This window comes from Vitis riparia, chromosome 6 (genome assembly GCF_004353265.1).
Source record: "Vitis riparia cultivar Riparia Gloire de Montpellier isolate 1030 chromosome 6, EGFV_Vit.rip_1.0, whole genome shotgun sequence".
NCBI lineage: Eukaryota > Viridiplantae > Streptophyta > Magnoliopsida > Vitales > Vitaceae > Vitis > Vitis riparia.
In genome coordinates, this window is record NC_048436.1 from 16,959,959 (window position 1) to 16,972,346 (window position 12,388).

General features: G+C 36.9%; 3 protein-coding genes across 5 annotated transcripts; 2 read left to right on the forward strand and 1 right to left on the reverse strand.

The window, feature by feature from the left end:
* The first annotated feature begins 21 nt into the window (after window positions 1-21).
* LOC117917128 (uncharacterized protein C24B11.05-like) lies at window positions 22-2,938 on the forward strand. The gene is made up of 9 exons (XM_034833356.1): window positions 22-198; window positions 1,135-1,212; window positions 1,359-1,424; window positions 1,518-1,615; window positions 1,711-1,748; window positions 1,838-1,925; window positions 2,022-2,321; window positions 2,480-2,545; window positions 2,645-2,938. Exons 2-9 carry the CDS (start codon window positions 1,152-1,154, stop codon window positions 2,798-2,800), a joined length of 873 nt encoding a protein of 290 aa, XP_034689247.1. The 5' UTR covers window positions 22-198; window positions 1,135-1,151; the 3' UTR covers window positions 2,801-2,938.
* Window positions 2,939-3,471: 533 nt separating this feature from the next.
* On the reverse strand, window positions 3,472-6,160 carry LOC117917129 (ubiquitin recognition factor in ER-associated degradation protein 1-like). 2 transcript variants are annotated; one of them, XM_034833358.1, is made up of 10 exons: window positions 5,985-6,160; window positions 5,696-5,761; window positions 5,398-5,478; window positions 5,194-5,218; window positions 5,067-5,099; window positions 4,851-4,972; window positions 4,612-4,742; window positions 4,270-4,517; window positions 3,960-4,174; window positions 3,472-3,855 (listed from the first exon to the last, which is right to left on the reverse strand). In XM_034833358.1, exons 2-10 carry the CDS (start codon window positions 5,696-5,698, stop codon window positions 3,763-3,765), a joined length of 951 nt encoding a protein of 316 aa, XP_034689249.1. In that variant the 5' UTR covers window positions 5,699-5,761; window positions 5,985-6,160; the 3' UTR covers window positions 3,472-3,762. The 2 variants fall into 2 exon arrangements, with proteins under 2 accessions (XP_034689249.1, XP_034689248.1); XM_034833357.1 differs by having other exon boundaries at window positions 3,960-4,183.
* Window positions 6,161-6,674: 514 nt separating this feature from the next.
* LOC117915742 lies at window positions 6,675-12,359 on the forward strand. 2 transcript variants are annotated; one of them, XM_034831418.1, is made up of 5 exons: window positions 6,675-6,899; window positions 7,267-7,367; window positions 10,924-11,005; window positions 11,110-11,189; window positions 11,786-12,359. In XM_034831418.1, the coding sequence occupies exons 1-5, from the start codon at window positions 6,858-6,860 to the stop codon at window positions 12,039-12,041; spliced, it is 561 nt and encodes a 186-aa protein (XP_034687309.1). In that variant the 5' UTR covers window positions 6,675-6,857; the 3' UTR covers window positions 12,042-12,359. The 2 variants fall into 2 exon arrangements, with proteins under 2 accessions (XP_034687309.1, XP_034687310.1); XM_034831419.1 differs by having other exon boundaries at window positions 11,795-12,359.
* The last annotated feature ends 29 nt before the right edge of the window (window positions 12,360-12,388 follow it).

Sequence of the window (12,388 nt, forward strand, 5' to 3'; positions counted from 1 at the left end):
GAAAGGAAAAGTAAGGGGCGTCTCGGGTGACTTTTCCTTGGCTTGCCATCCACGGACCACGCCTTCGAACGGCTTTGCCTATTTAAACCCCCTCACCCTCCTCCCATTTCAACACATCTCTCTGTTTCTTTACGCTTTGAGTTTGAGTTTGATTTTGATTTCTCTCTTTCTCGGCGATTTTGGGCTTGGTGGTGTTAGGTAATGTTCTCGTTTCTTGTTTCTGTTTGGTTTCTGAGAAAATGTGAGAGAGGGGAAGGAATGGCGTTTTGAAGTGTCACTGGATTTAGAAAAATGCTACTGTTTCCGGATTTTTTTTCTGAAGCTAGATGTTTTTTCCGATGAGAAATGTTGGAAATGGAAGAGATTAAAATTTTCGGTCTTGGATTTTTCATTGTTTAGGGCACGGGGAGTGAACACAGGGCTTGGTAAGGATGAATATGACTGTTAGGGCTTTTTAGTTGAAAGCAGAAACAAAAGAATTCCAAAGTTAGAAATGTGCGTTTGTGTCGGTGTTTTTTTTATTTTCATAGCAGCCAAACAGAGGGCTGGAGTGCCTATTCTCAGTAACATTGCTTGAATTCTGTGAGATTTCTTAGAATGAGATTTTTTTTTCCTTTTTAAGTAATATGATGCTTTGGGTGTTTGAGACTTTGGGATTAGATTTATGTGATCTGATTTTTAATGTTGAAATTAAAAGTGTATATTGATTAAATAAGGAATGATTATTTGTGAGCATGGCGTTGAAATCTGAATCTCTTCAGATTTTGTATTGGGTCCTTCGTTATTGAGGTGTAAGGAGTTTCAACTTCCTTTGGGAGCATGGTGTTTGGTTGAGTGAAATTGAAGAGCCAAAATGAGATTTTGAAAGTTTTATTTCTTTTTTGCATTGCTACTTCAAGTTCACCAAATCACACCTTTGGCGAAAAGTTTCCTTCTATCTCTAGACTTACTTGTTCCAGAACAATCATTGATGTAATGCATTTTTCATCAACTTGAAGGTGCCAAGGTTATGTTTAATAATTCTTTCTAATATTTCCAATCCATTTCTGCATGATACAAGGATTTGGGCTATATAAGATTTGAGCTTTTTGTTGATATGCTTATGTTAATGCTCTGCCCAAATTTTTTATTCAGAAACCTGAAAAGTTGAAATGGATCATGAAGACTGCTACCAGTATGATCAGACATCAAAATATGACTGTCTTCTATTTGGTAAGTTTTTATGATGAAATTCTTTTTTCCTTTAAGAACTGACTACATTATTTAGAACATTTTTTAATTGGATCTTATGAACACCCTATATTAGTTGGAGTATTTTTTGGAGACGATTATTAGAACTAATTGTATTTAAATTTCAGATATAGATGATACCCTTTATCCCCTGAGCTCTGGGTTGTCAGCACAAATCACAAAAAATATTCAAGGTAAGGCGAACATGATTTCCTGATTCCTGATTTTCATGGAAATTGTTAATTTCTCTTACTGATCATAAACCTTCTATCAATACCCTTATCTAGAGTATATGCTTCAAAAGCTTGGCATGGAGGAAGATAAAATTTCTGAAATGTGTGCTTTACTCTACAAGCATTATGGGACGACAATGGCTGGTCTCAGGGTATGCTTTACTCTACAAGCATCTGTCCTTCTGTTTGATATCTTTTTAAATTACTAATGAGAGCATGTTAAATTATCATGGTTTCTGTTTTCCAGGCAATCGGCTATAATTTTGACTATGATGACTTCCATAGGTACTAATTCACAACACCATCCCACACCCCCCACCTTTCTGTCCTTTTGCATTTTTATGTAAAAATTATGACAATTCTCTGTTTTGCAGTTTTGTTCATGGGAGATTACCCTACGAGTTGCTAAAACCCGACCCTGTTCTGAGAAGTCTTCTACTTAGCTTGCCTATTCGAAAAGTGGTAAGTTGCTTCTATTCCCAATACATAGACCATATGATATAAATGTTTTTAGCCCTTTTTCCTTGTGGTGACCTTGGTTTGGTGCTTGTGAAATAGGTTTTCACAAATGCGGATAAGGGTCATGCAGCTAGAGTGCTTAATAGGCTTGGTTTGGAGGACTGCTTTGAAGGGGTTATATGCTTTGAGACTCTGAATCCCATCAACAAAAGCAGCGTTTCTGAGGCTGAGCATGGCTCTGAGCTTGGAAGCTCCGGAACTGGCTCTGCTGGAATTTGTGACATTAATCATCTTCTTAGTGTTGGTTCAGTACTTCCAAGGACCCCAATTATTTGCAAACCATTTACAGATGCATTTGAAGAAGCTTCCAAGATAGCCGAAATCGATCCTCGAAAAACAGTAAGATAACCATTATGGGCTTATTGCATTCATTGCCTGTTGGACCTTTCTAACTATTATAAGTAGCCTCATGCAGAATACCCTTTCCATTTATTTTATTTCTATGCTTTTCCTGGACGATCCATTTCTTTTAACAACTTAAATTCTTGGTTTTCCAGTTGTTCTTTGACGACAACTTTCGCAACCTGCAAGGTGGGAAAAGTGTCGGCCTCCACACTGTGCTGGTAAGTTGTTGATGAAGACTGAAATAGTTCCATGACATTTTTCATAGATGGTATGAGAATGTTATCCTCACTAATTTTTTACAAAAAAAATGGATGTAGGTTGGCTCTTCCCACAAAACAAAAGGTGCGGATTATGCACTGGAGAGCATCCACAACATCAGGGAAGCATTACCAGAGCTCTGGGAAGCCAATGAAAAGTCAGAAAATGTCATGCATGCTGGAGAGATTGCAATTGAGACACCAGTTAGAGCCTAGTTTATAAGTGTTTGTGATGAATAATGAAATATTTGGTATGTATGTCACCCACGTCACTGTATTATTTGTGTGGTGGCTATGTTGTTTCTCTATTACAATTATCAATGATATCAAAGGCTCTTTCTTGAATTTTGTTCATCTAGCTGTCACCTCTGCTATTTACTTGCAAATATGAAACTCACTGGAAGTCCTGTGAAGCATAACGTGGACACAGGAAATCCATGAAAACGGTCACGGAGAGAAAGTTACAATCCAAGGGACGGTTGATAGGATCATTAAATTTCTATTGAAGGTCTAACTACTCACAGCTGTCTGTTCTATTTTGTGGGCCCTAAAGGCCCATGTTTCTGTTGGTCTAAATTTTATCTTGAATAGGCTGGGTTCGTTACCACCTGGGCTTAACTGCGACTGGAACAAAGATCTATTTTGGGCCCCGGCCTACCATTACCACCTGGCTCTAAAACCAAACCAAGGGTAACATATCACTCTGTTTGAAATTTATCATGTTCCACTCTTGAGAACAAACTAGTGTGAAGTTAAGAAGAATATCATACTGCATTCAAGCAGAGCTCTTTGCAGATTTACACAAAACTAGGGGCAATCTGTGCTATCTTTGAACAAACAAATCAGTAATAATAAGTCAATTTTGTATGAGAAGAAATTGCTAATAATTCAAGTGTGAAAAAGAAAAATGAAAAACTCCATTAAAACGAGCTTAGGAATGTTGAAAGCTCAGAGGGCACAAGAAGACATGATACGTAAGTCCTACCCGTGGAACTTGCATTTAGTTTACTGCATGATGCAGTATGCTCAATGTGGGTATCAAGCCGTGCCTTCTGCTCATGCTAATTTCAAATTTTGGGTAAATGGTAACATATGGTGAACAAAAAGAATGAATAAAGGTAGAGAATATTGGATTATGTTCTCCCTTGGCCAATTGAAAAAAAGTATAACCTTCATGATCAGTCTTGCAGTGTATACTTCTTCCCAGTGAATGCTTGGAACTTTGGTTTTTCCACTTCCTGAGGGTGCTTTTGACTGGCCATTGGGGCAGCCTACATCACCAAAGCCAATGCATAAATTGTTAGTTCCTAATTATAAGGTAATATGTTACCAGTCATAGGGCTCTTGCGCCACAAGATCAGGAAAAGAGGCATACTTCTGGTGTTTCTTTTGAGCCAAACACAACCTTTCTAGACTGCTGAAATGTAGTAGGGCTGGATGACGCGGGACCATTGGTTCCATCAGTGTCTTCTGGTTGCTGGGGCATGGGAGAGGAAGAAACTACTGCCACTGATTCTGTTATAGGCTTCCCATCCAACCGTCTTGCTGAACCAGTGAATGGCTTGAATTTAATTAGTTTTGTGGCAAGCTCTGTATCAACTGAAACATTGTAGATTTGCAATCATGTCAGTAGAAATCATCAAATCCCTCAAAGAAACCAAGGAAAAAAGAAAGAGGAGAAAAACCTTCTGACTGTGTCTCACTAGACTCTCTAGATTCTGTCTTGCTAGAGAGGTTAGATGGTTTTGGTTCTTCGGCTTCTTCATAATCAAGAGGAGGAGCAAAGTCCACCTCACAGTCTGTGTCAATAATACATACCGCAGCAGAGGGTTTGGTGTCTACTATATCAATGTAAAACTTCTTATTGCTATAATCAATCACTATGGTGTCACCAGTAGTTAAACAAGAGAAGCTCCTCAATTTAGTCTCCAACCTGCAAGAAACATGAAGAAGTAAAAGAAACATAAAAAGAAAAACATCAAGCTGCTCTGATAATGGCGTAAGAAACTCCAAAACAGTTGACTTACATGGCTCTCGGATTGGTGATGTCTAAGAAGTTCTTAGTATGGGGCTGCAGCTGCATATATGTTCCAGCCGGTAGGCTCACATTCTTTACTTTCACAATGTCTCCCTCTTCTAAGAGCAAGTTTTCCATCATCTAAAGTTTGAGATAAAAAAGAAAAAAAAAAAAAAAAAAGATCACCACAAAAGAAATAAAATCATAACATTCCACAAAGAGAAAAGGGGGAGAAAATAACATGCATACCCAGGATGGTAAGTGCATTGTGCCCTCCTTTGCAGTGAATTCTAGCACCCCACAATGAGTAACTCGTCCAGAGGCAGGATTTTTGAGTTTGAATAACATTGGGAAACTAATTTCTAAATTTGCTGCAGGGGGTAATTATATCAATAATTTCATGCTAATGCATTAGCAGAGCAGGAAGAAAAAGCAAAAGAGGAGAGACATGGAGGATCTACTAACTGAGGAGGACAAGCGCCGAGGCAGGCATTATAACTGGAAGCAACAAGAAATCACAACTAAAATGAGTAATGGCGAAGATAAACATACAAGAAATGATCCAGGGATCTATTCAAGAATATAAACATACTTTTATCACCCATTTCGAGCTGTGGCTGCAAGAATTCAGCACCAAAAAAAAAAAATGGTATTAGTGCTGTATCGAAGTCAAAGAAATACATTAGAAACTGATTACAAACATCAATTACCCCAATAACTAATGAACAAAAAACAGTTCAATCATTGAAATTCCTTTGCTTGGTTAAATTCAATTAACCAGAAATAGTTCTCAAACCTTATTCAAAGAGGAGGCAGGTAAGCAATGATATATCTGCTTGAAGATTGGAAGATCATCATCATAGAAGTATCCGTAAGACTACAACCACCAAACCAAACAATAATGTGAGTGAATACAAGTCCAGTTCGGGCTGAAATTCCAGCATCTATACAAATAGAAACCCAGAGCGTAAACCCTCCCACATCACAAACATGCAAAGGACTAAACCCTACTGCCTTTTTTCCATTACTAAATTTCTTCTCCATTAACAATTCAACATACAGAAGAAGAACAAACAGAGCTAGGGGTAACATACCATGATTACTGGTAGCCGGGTCAAGAAAATCGGAGAGATTTCCTCCACTAGAAGATCGCTAACAATCTGCACCCAAAAACCAACATCAAGTAAACAGAAATAAGTGAGCGGATTCATATGAAAATTAAACCCAATTCTCATCAACATCAGAAGTTAGAACCAAAAGCAAAACTCCTGTTATAAAACAAAAGGGTTAAGGTAATAATTCATAACAAAGACCCATCATAATATACAATGGAGCCCCAAAGAAAAGAAAATAACAAGAAAGAAAAACCAACGTAGCACATACCCAAAAGAAGAGAGAGTTTTTAAGGTTTTGATCAAAGATCGATGAAACTTGGAAAAGGGCTGGCAGTGACCCTTTATAACGGAGAAGGGAGTTGAGTGTCGTGGTACTAGTATGAATGAGATTCTGACTAGAAACCCGGAATTTGAAGTGATTTTATTGGTTTGAGATTGGATGTCATGATTATCAACATGTTCCGTTTCTTTTCTTAAAGTTTTCGATTTAGGAAATCTGTCTTTTTTTTTTTTTTTTTTTGCCTTTTTTTATTTCTTAAAATAAAAGGGTTTTTAAGGAAAAAAAAATATATTATCAATCTTTCATGAAACAAATCTTAAACCTCTTTGCATGAATGAGGAACTCCACCTTGGAGAAGGTTTGGCAGCCAACTTGGATCATCATCCCACGTGTCTGGCCATATAATTTAAATATTTAAAAGCATAAACTTGAAATTAATTTACGAATTTTATTCCTTTGTTCAAGAATATGGTTGAAAGAGGGTTTAATTAATTAAAATAATTTTATTAAAAATATTTTTAAAGACAATGGTTTAGTATTTGAATATAAATTAAATAATATTTTAATAGTGTTTCTATTAATTTATGAATATATATATATATAAAGTAATTTTAGGAATAAACCAAACTCCGAATCGAGTATCATGGGCCTGAGAGAAATCGGATCGAGTATTAGCCCGATCCGCCTGAAGTGTAACCCTAGCAACAAGGACCCTCGGAAAACTGCCCGCCTTCTCTAGTAAAACAGAGAGAGAAGGAGAGGTGCAGAGGCGTAGAGCGAGAGGTCGAGAGGGAAAGATTGTTGCTTCGAGCTCTATTGTGAGTTGTGATAGAAGGGAGGCACAGCTCCACGGAAGCTAAAATGTCAAAGCGGGAGCTTTCGAGTACTTTGAAGAACTTGAAGGTAAAACAATGGCAGACCACTAATAATTCTTGGAGTAATTTTCTATGTGTATTTTTCGTTGACTCCTGAACTGGGTTTCTCTTTAATCTTTTTGGGTATCCTTTGTTTCTTGGTAATTTTTCTTTATGTTTATGAAAATTCAACTTATTTGAGATTGTTTTGACATTCTCAATTGAAGTTTGAACTGGGTCTTGCTTAGATTCATCTGAGTGCTCTCAATTTCTTGATTTTAACATGAGATTTAAACCGGGTGTTGCTTAAAATCAGCCAGTGGTCTTCCTTTTCTTTTCTTTTTTATGAGACGCCTGATTTGGCCTTGTCAATCCAAGAAGTGATTTTGGATATGTACCTCTCTTGTTTATAACAGTTCATGCAAAGGGCAAATCAAAAAGAGGAGAAATCGAAGAAGGAAGAAGAGGTTAAACCTGAGGACAACTTCTTTTCACCCAATACCGTTAAAAGAAAATGGTACATATCTTCTTCTTCTATTGGTTATATTGAAATTTCTCATCAATCTCTGGTTGGTTGCTGAGAGAGTGGAGAAGAAATTTGAAGCCTTACACTTTAGTAACACCTGGATTCAGCCCTGTAACTTCAAAGGGCTTCCTTTGTGATAACCAGATAACATAAACTGGTTTCAAATTTCCTTTTATTTTCTCATCCTCCGTTTTCTCCACATCTAAATGGAATATGATGGATTTGGGCATTACCATGATTCTTGTATTCCTGGTTGATTTTTAGATGTTAATTATTATGAAGTTATTATTTCTGATATTGGCTGCATTATTTCATACATGCATTCTGTTTATTCGAGTCTAATTGACCTGCACTATTGAAAAGGGGAGAGGCAAGCATATTATCTATTTATCTTGGAATGAAGGATTTTTAGAACTAACAACTGCAAAGTAGGGTGCCAGTTTACAGTTGATGATCTTACTGGAGCAATTGTTATTGTGCATTCTGACTATAAGCTGTCAACTTCAAGTTGTACCCATGCATAATTGGACTAGGCAATGAAATTGGTTCTCTGGAGATTGACGGTCAATTGTGTATAAAATGGGTTTCAGAGTAGTAATGTCTCTGCTTGAAAAAAAAAAGGTAATGATCTCATCAAAAGCACGTATGGAAGAATGCCACGCTACTCTGAACTCATTTGGTTCAAATAACCTTCAATCACCTATGCGGTGGCTGTGGGATATTGGTAGACTGGTCATTTCATTTGATTATTTGTAATTCACCATAACCATCACATGGTTAATGCATGGACTAAAAATTCACTTTCATCAACTACGAAGGCAATGATGAACTAATTGTGACAGAAAGAGAACACTTTATTTGAAGGTTGCTACCCAAACTAGGTCAGCCAAGTCAGCCAAGTCAAGCTGTGGCTGAGCAGGTTGGCTGGTGACTCCATTTCAAAGTGGATCCATGGCCATCCTTGTCTAATGTTGATGATTAGAAATTTCTTAGTTTGCATGGTAACTAGAAATGATCTGGTTTTCACTGATTTTAGTTTGTGCGCCTTGCTCTGCATAAAACTAGGCTTTTTCTTTTTGTTTCTAGGTTATCTACTGATTTTTTTTTATAGGAAACAAAAAAAATATATATTGATAGAATTAAGAAGTACAAAAGAAGGATGAGGAATCCTCTCACAAAAGAAAACTAAACAACAAGAATACAAAAACAATAAGCTAAATGGTAATTACAAAAAGCAAACTCTCTTTGCTAGACCACCCCATTGGAGCTATACACTGCTAGCCAATCTAGTTGCAACTCATTAAGGGGAATGCCCTTAAAAGGCTGATTTTCTTATTTTGAAAATGAAGGTTTCACATTTTTCTGTTTTTCTCTCTGCTTTTCTTTTTTGTGGCAATCATTCTCTCAGAAGTCAGCCACTTTACGATGTCTTTTCATTTTTGGATTACTGGTGATTGACTTGTCTATTGATACATTATCATTAATTAAAGGTGTGAAGGTTACAAATAATTAAACATTCATGACTAAATAACAGGCTTTGATCTGATAAGGTCATTTAATGGTTGTTTGGAGCCATTAGGTTGGTGTGTCTGGTTCTTTTACTCTCATATGCTTCTTAATGTACTAGCTTCAGAAGGATTCCAATTGCTTTAGCCCTTTTATGGATTCATCTGTCTAAAATCTCTACTGGATTGTCTGAACCAACTATGTGTAGATATCACCAAAAGGTTATAGCAGGAAATTCAGGGGTGCCAAACTTAGGAGTCCTTCACAGCGAGCACTTATTTGGAGAGACCAGATGATCATACAATGTGGGGAATCATTCAACATGATATGAAGATCTATTTATCTATGCTACTCGTATATACTGATACTTGGGGATGTTTATTTTTGGCATTTCTTTCTCCCCCTTGGAAGCACTCCTTGACAACATTCTTTACAAGATGAAATGTTCTTCCACTTTTTGAAAACTTTGCATGATATAACATTCTAAAAACTTAACACTTCCTACATAGGACTGTTACCAGATCATGGTGGCTGCTTAGTTCATTGTTCAACATGCAATATTCCTAGTGCAAGTTAGGGAAGCCAAATGGTTATAGCAATGTTTCAATATCAATATCAATGTTGTGATATCACCAAAAGGTTATAGCATGCATTTAGGGTAGCCAGATGTAGAGTCTGTCACAGGAACCACTTATTGGGGAGATTAGATGATCATACAATGCAGGGGAATCATTCGGTCTAAGATGGAGATCCAGTCATCTGTGCTTCTCATTTATACTGCTACCTGGGAATTTTTATTTTTTATGTTTCTTTTTCTCTATCTTGGAAGCACTTCTCGAAAAATTCTTTACAAGATAAAAAGCTGTGCCTGTTCTTGAAAACTTTGCTTAATATAACATTCTAAAAATTTGACACTTCATGGAACTACTTGCAAAATCCTGGTGGTTATTGATTTATTGCTCAACATGCAACATTCATAGTGCAATGTTCCAATGTTTATGTCAGTCAGGTACCACTTTGGCCACTGTATGATAGAAATTACATCCTAACCATGAGCATTCATGCATATTTAGAAATCCAATGCAGTTAAATCAGGTAATCTGACCTTCGCCACCCTAATATGAAGGTTATGGGATTCTTGTGACTGTGTTCAGTTTAGGACTTTGTGGCCAAAATGTTCCCTGCTGCCATTTTCATTCATATCCCAAAATTGATTTTACAGTTCATGTCCTTAACCTTAGATCTCTTGGTGAAATCCTTCTGCTTCAAATCATAGGCTCCTAGTGTTACAACCCAAGACTGTTATGATTCATGCTAATACCTCAATCAAGAAAATTTGGGCCTCAAACTAGAGTAGGACAGGTTTCATTTTTCACAATTATAAGCCTTCTGGGAAAAAGTGAAAAAAATGAAAAGTAAAGAAACTGTACCATACTATGACCTTTTGCATTACACTTATTTTTGAATAGTTGAAAATAAGGACATTGCTGCTAAGAGATTTTGTAAATTGAAAGGGTTGTGCAGGTATTGAAGGGTTCGATGAAAATTTGGTGTATTAATACAGATATAATTCATCTGTGTGGTAGTTGTAGAAAGATGCAAATCTTTTTAATGGGGTCTGTTCTTGACAAGTTGTGGATATGAGAACAGATGTTAGCATCCTTTTCTTTGTTTGACATGAATCAAAGAAGAGCAATCATGCTGTGGCATGTTATACAATGTGCAATAGCCACCTGTAATCTATTTGAACATCCTTAACAGCTGTCTTAAATGCTTTCAACTTCTAGAAATGCACTTCCTGATCTCCCATGTCCTGCAAAAAGTAGGTGTAAACTGTCATATAAACAACCTTATTTGAGTGAGGTATCTTGCAAATACACTGCAAGATTAATACTCCCCATAAATATGCTAGTAGAATTGTGTATTATGGAATAGCTTCTACTACCTTTTTGGAGCTACTTATTTACTGCCATTTCCCCCAGATGGTTTCAAATGTTTAACTAGTTTCATTTGGATAACTATTGCTTTCACATATGTGCAGTGTGGTTATAATGGAAGGAGATCCCCATCCAGGAGCAACAAAAGGGCGCATGTCATTTCAAAATTTTAATCCTGCTATTGATGTGAGTATAAGGTCATGTGACCTGAAAAGTTTTCAAAGACTATTCACCTCCTGTGCATCTATTGTGGCTTTTGTTCTCCTTATCTCAAAGCCTTGTCTTGGTAGAAACTGAATGATGCAGCCAACCCTTGTCAGCCAGCAGTCTCTGCCACCTGTTCTAACAATCAAAGTGAAAAAAATTGTAGGTGGGTGGTTTGATCCTTTAAATTCTCTTGAACTTTTTTATTCTATCAGTTCCTTATATGATCTTTGCAGGATTGTTCATACTGCTCTTGAACTAATTCTTGACATCTATCTGCAACCTTTGGAAATTGGGATTAAAAAAAATAAAATACTGCTTCAAATTGGTTTGAGAAAATTGCTGCAACCTTCTGTCACCAGTTATGGTAATATTGTCAATCCTGTGAACATAGATTCTGAAACTTTCTGTCACCTGCTTCAGCTGTAATCTACAGAAAATGTGCGTCATAAAATTGTTACCTGAGTGCAGATTGTAAGTTAAGATTTCCTTGAGTTGATTTGGGATTGTTTAGTTATTTCATGTCAAAATATGGTGGAAACCAACTCCTGAGTTTCCCTATGACTTCGATTGGCTGGAAGCTCATGTATTGTTTATGTAGTTCCATGGAGTCAGGGGATTGCAGCAATTCACTCAACCAAGTTTGGAGCTAGTTTCAGGGTTTCCCATGTGTATGAGTCTCTTCTCCTTAAAAAAAGGTCAGTCTCATTATGGAAATGTACCGATACAACTTCTAATTATTTTCCATTTACATTGTTAAAGAGAAAACAGGTCTTCATTAGATGGAGAAGAGAGCATGAATGTGGATAAACCCAACTGCGATTCAAATGGAGACCTTAAACGGAAACAGCCTGAAGAAGTGTCTGAGTCTCGACGTCCAAGCAAATCACCCAAGGATGACCAAGGTGCTCGGAAATCATCCCCAAACAACAGTAGAGGTTCTCACAAGCAATCAAAGCACGAGAAGCTGGACTGGAATGTTCTGAGACCACCAAAGAGTCAGAACAAAAGAGCATAAACTTAATCAGGCCCTTGCCATTCACATTCACAATGGTTTGACGTCCTCTCTATCTACTAGCAGCTCCTAATAGTATTTGAATTTTGTAACCTTGTAATTCTACTAGTAATGGTAGTCAAATTTCTTATCCAGCGTTTATCTATTCATTTTTAGAGGGATGGGATTTGTTTTTCTTTCCTGTTCTTTTCTCTTTTCTTTTTCAATTAGTTACTGTCATTCCCATAACTGTGAAAGAAAATTGTATGCTACTGTCGATCTAAGGGTGTGGATTCTGCACTCTTCAGGGCACCATCTTTTCAAGCCTTCTGGAATTTGACATTTGATCTTCGAATAACAGTATGATGTTA

Excerpts from the sequence above, each read along its gene's own strand:
- LOC117917128 (XM_034833356.1), top strand. The coding sequence starts at position 1,152 with ATGGATCATGAAGACTGCTACCAGTATGATCAGACATCAAAATATGAC. Across the intron at positions 1,213-1,358 it reads ATATGACTGTCTTCTATTTG|ATATAGATGATACCCTTTAT; the intron begins GTAAGTTTTTAT and ends TTTAAATTTCAG. Across the intron at positions 1,749-1,837 it reads GACTATGATGACTTCCATAG|TTTTGTTCATGGGAGATTAC; the intron begins GTACTAATTCAC and ends TCTGTTTTGCAG.
- LOC117917129 (XM_034833357.1), bottom strand. Across the intron at positions 4,743-4,850 it reads CAATGCACTTACCATCCTGG|ATGATGGAAAACTTGCTCTT; the intron begins GTATGCATGTTA and ends CTCAAACTTTAG. Across the intron at positions 4,518-4,611 it reads ATCACCAATCCGAGAGCCAT|GTTGGAGACTAAATTGAGGA; the intron begins GTAAGTCAACTG and ends TGTTTCTTGCAG.
- LOC117915742 (XM_034831418.1), top strand. The coding sequence starts at position 6,858 with ATGTCAAAGCGGGAGCTTTCGAGTACTTTGAAGAACTTGAAG. Across the intron at positions 6,900-7,266 it reads GTACTTTGAAGAACTTGAAG|TTCATGCAAAGGGCAAATCA; the intron begins GTAAAACAATGG and ends TGTTTATAACAG. Across the intron at positions 7,368-10,923 it reads AATACCGTTAAAAGAAAATG|TGTGGTTATAATGGAAGGAG; the intron begins GTACATATCTTC and ends ACATATGTGCAG.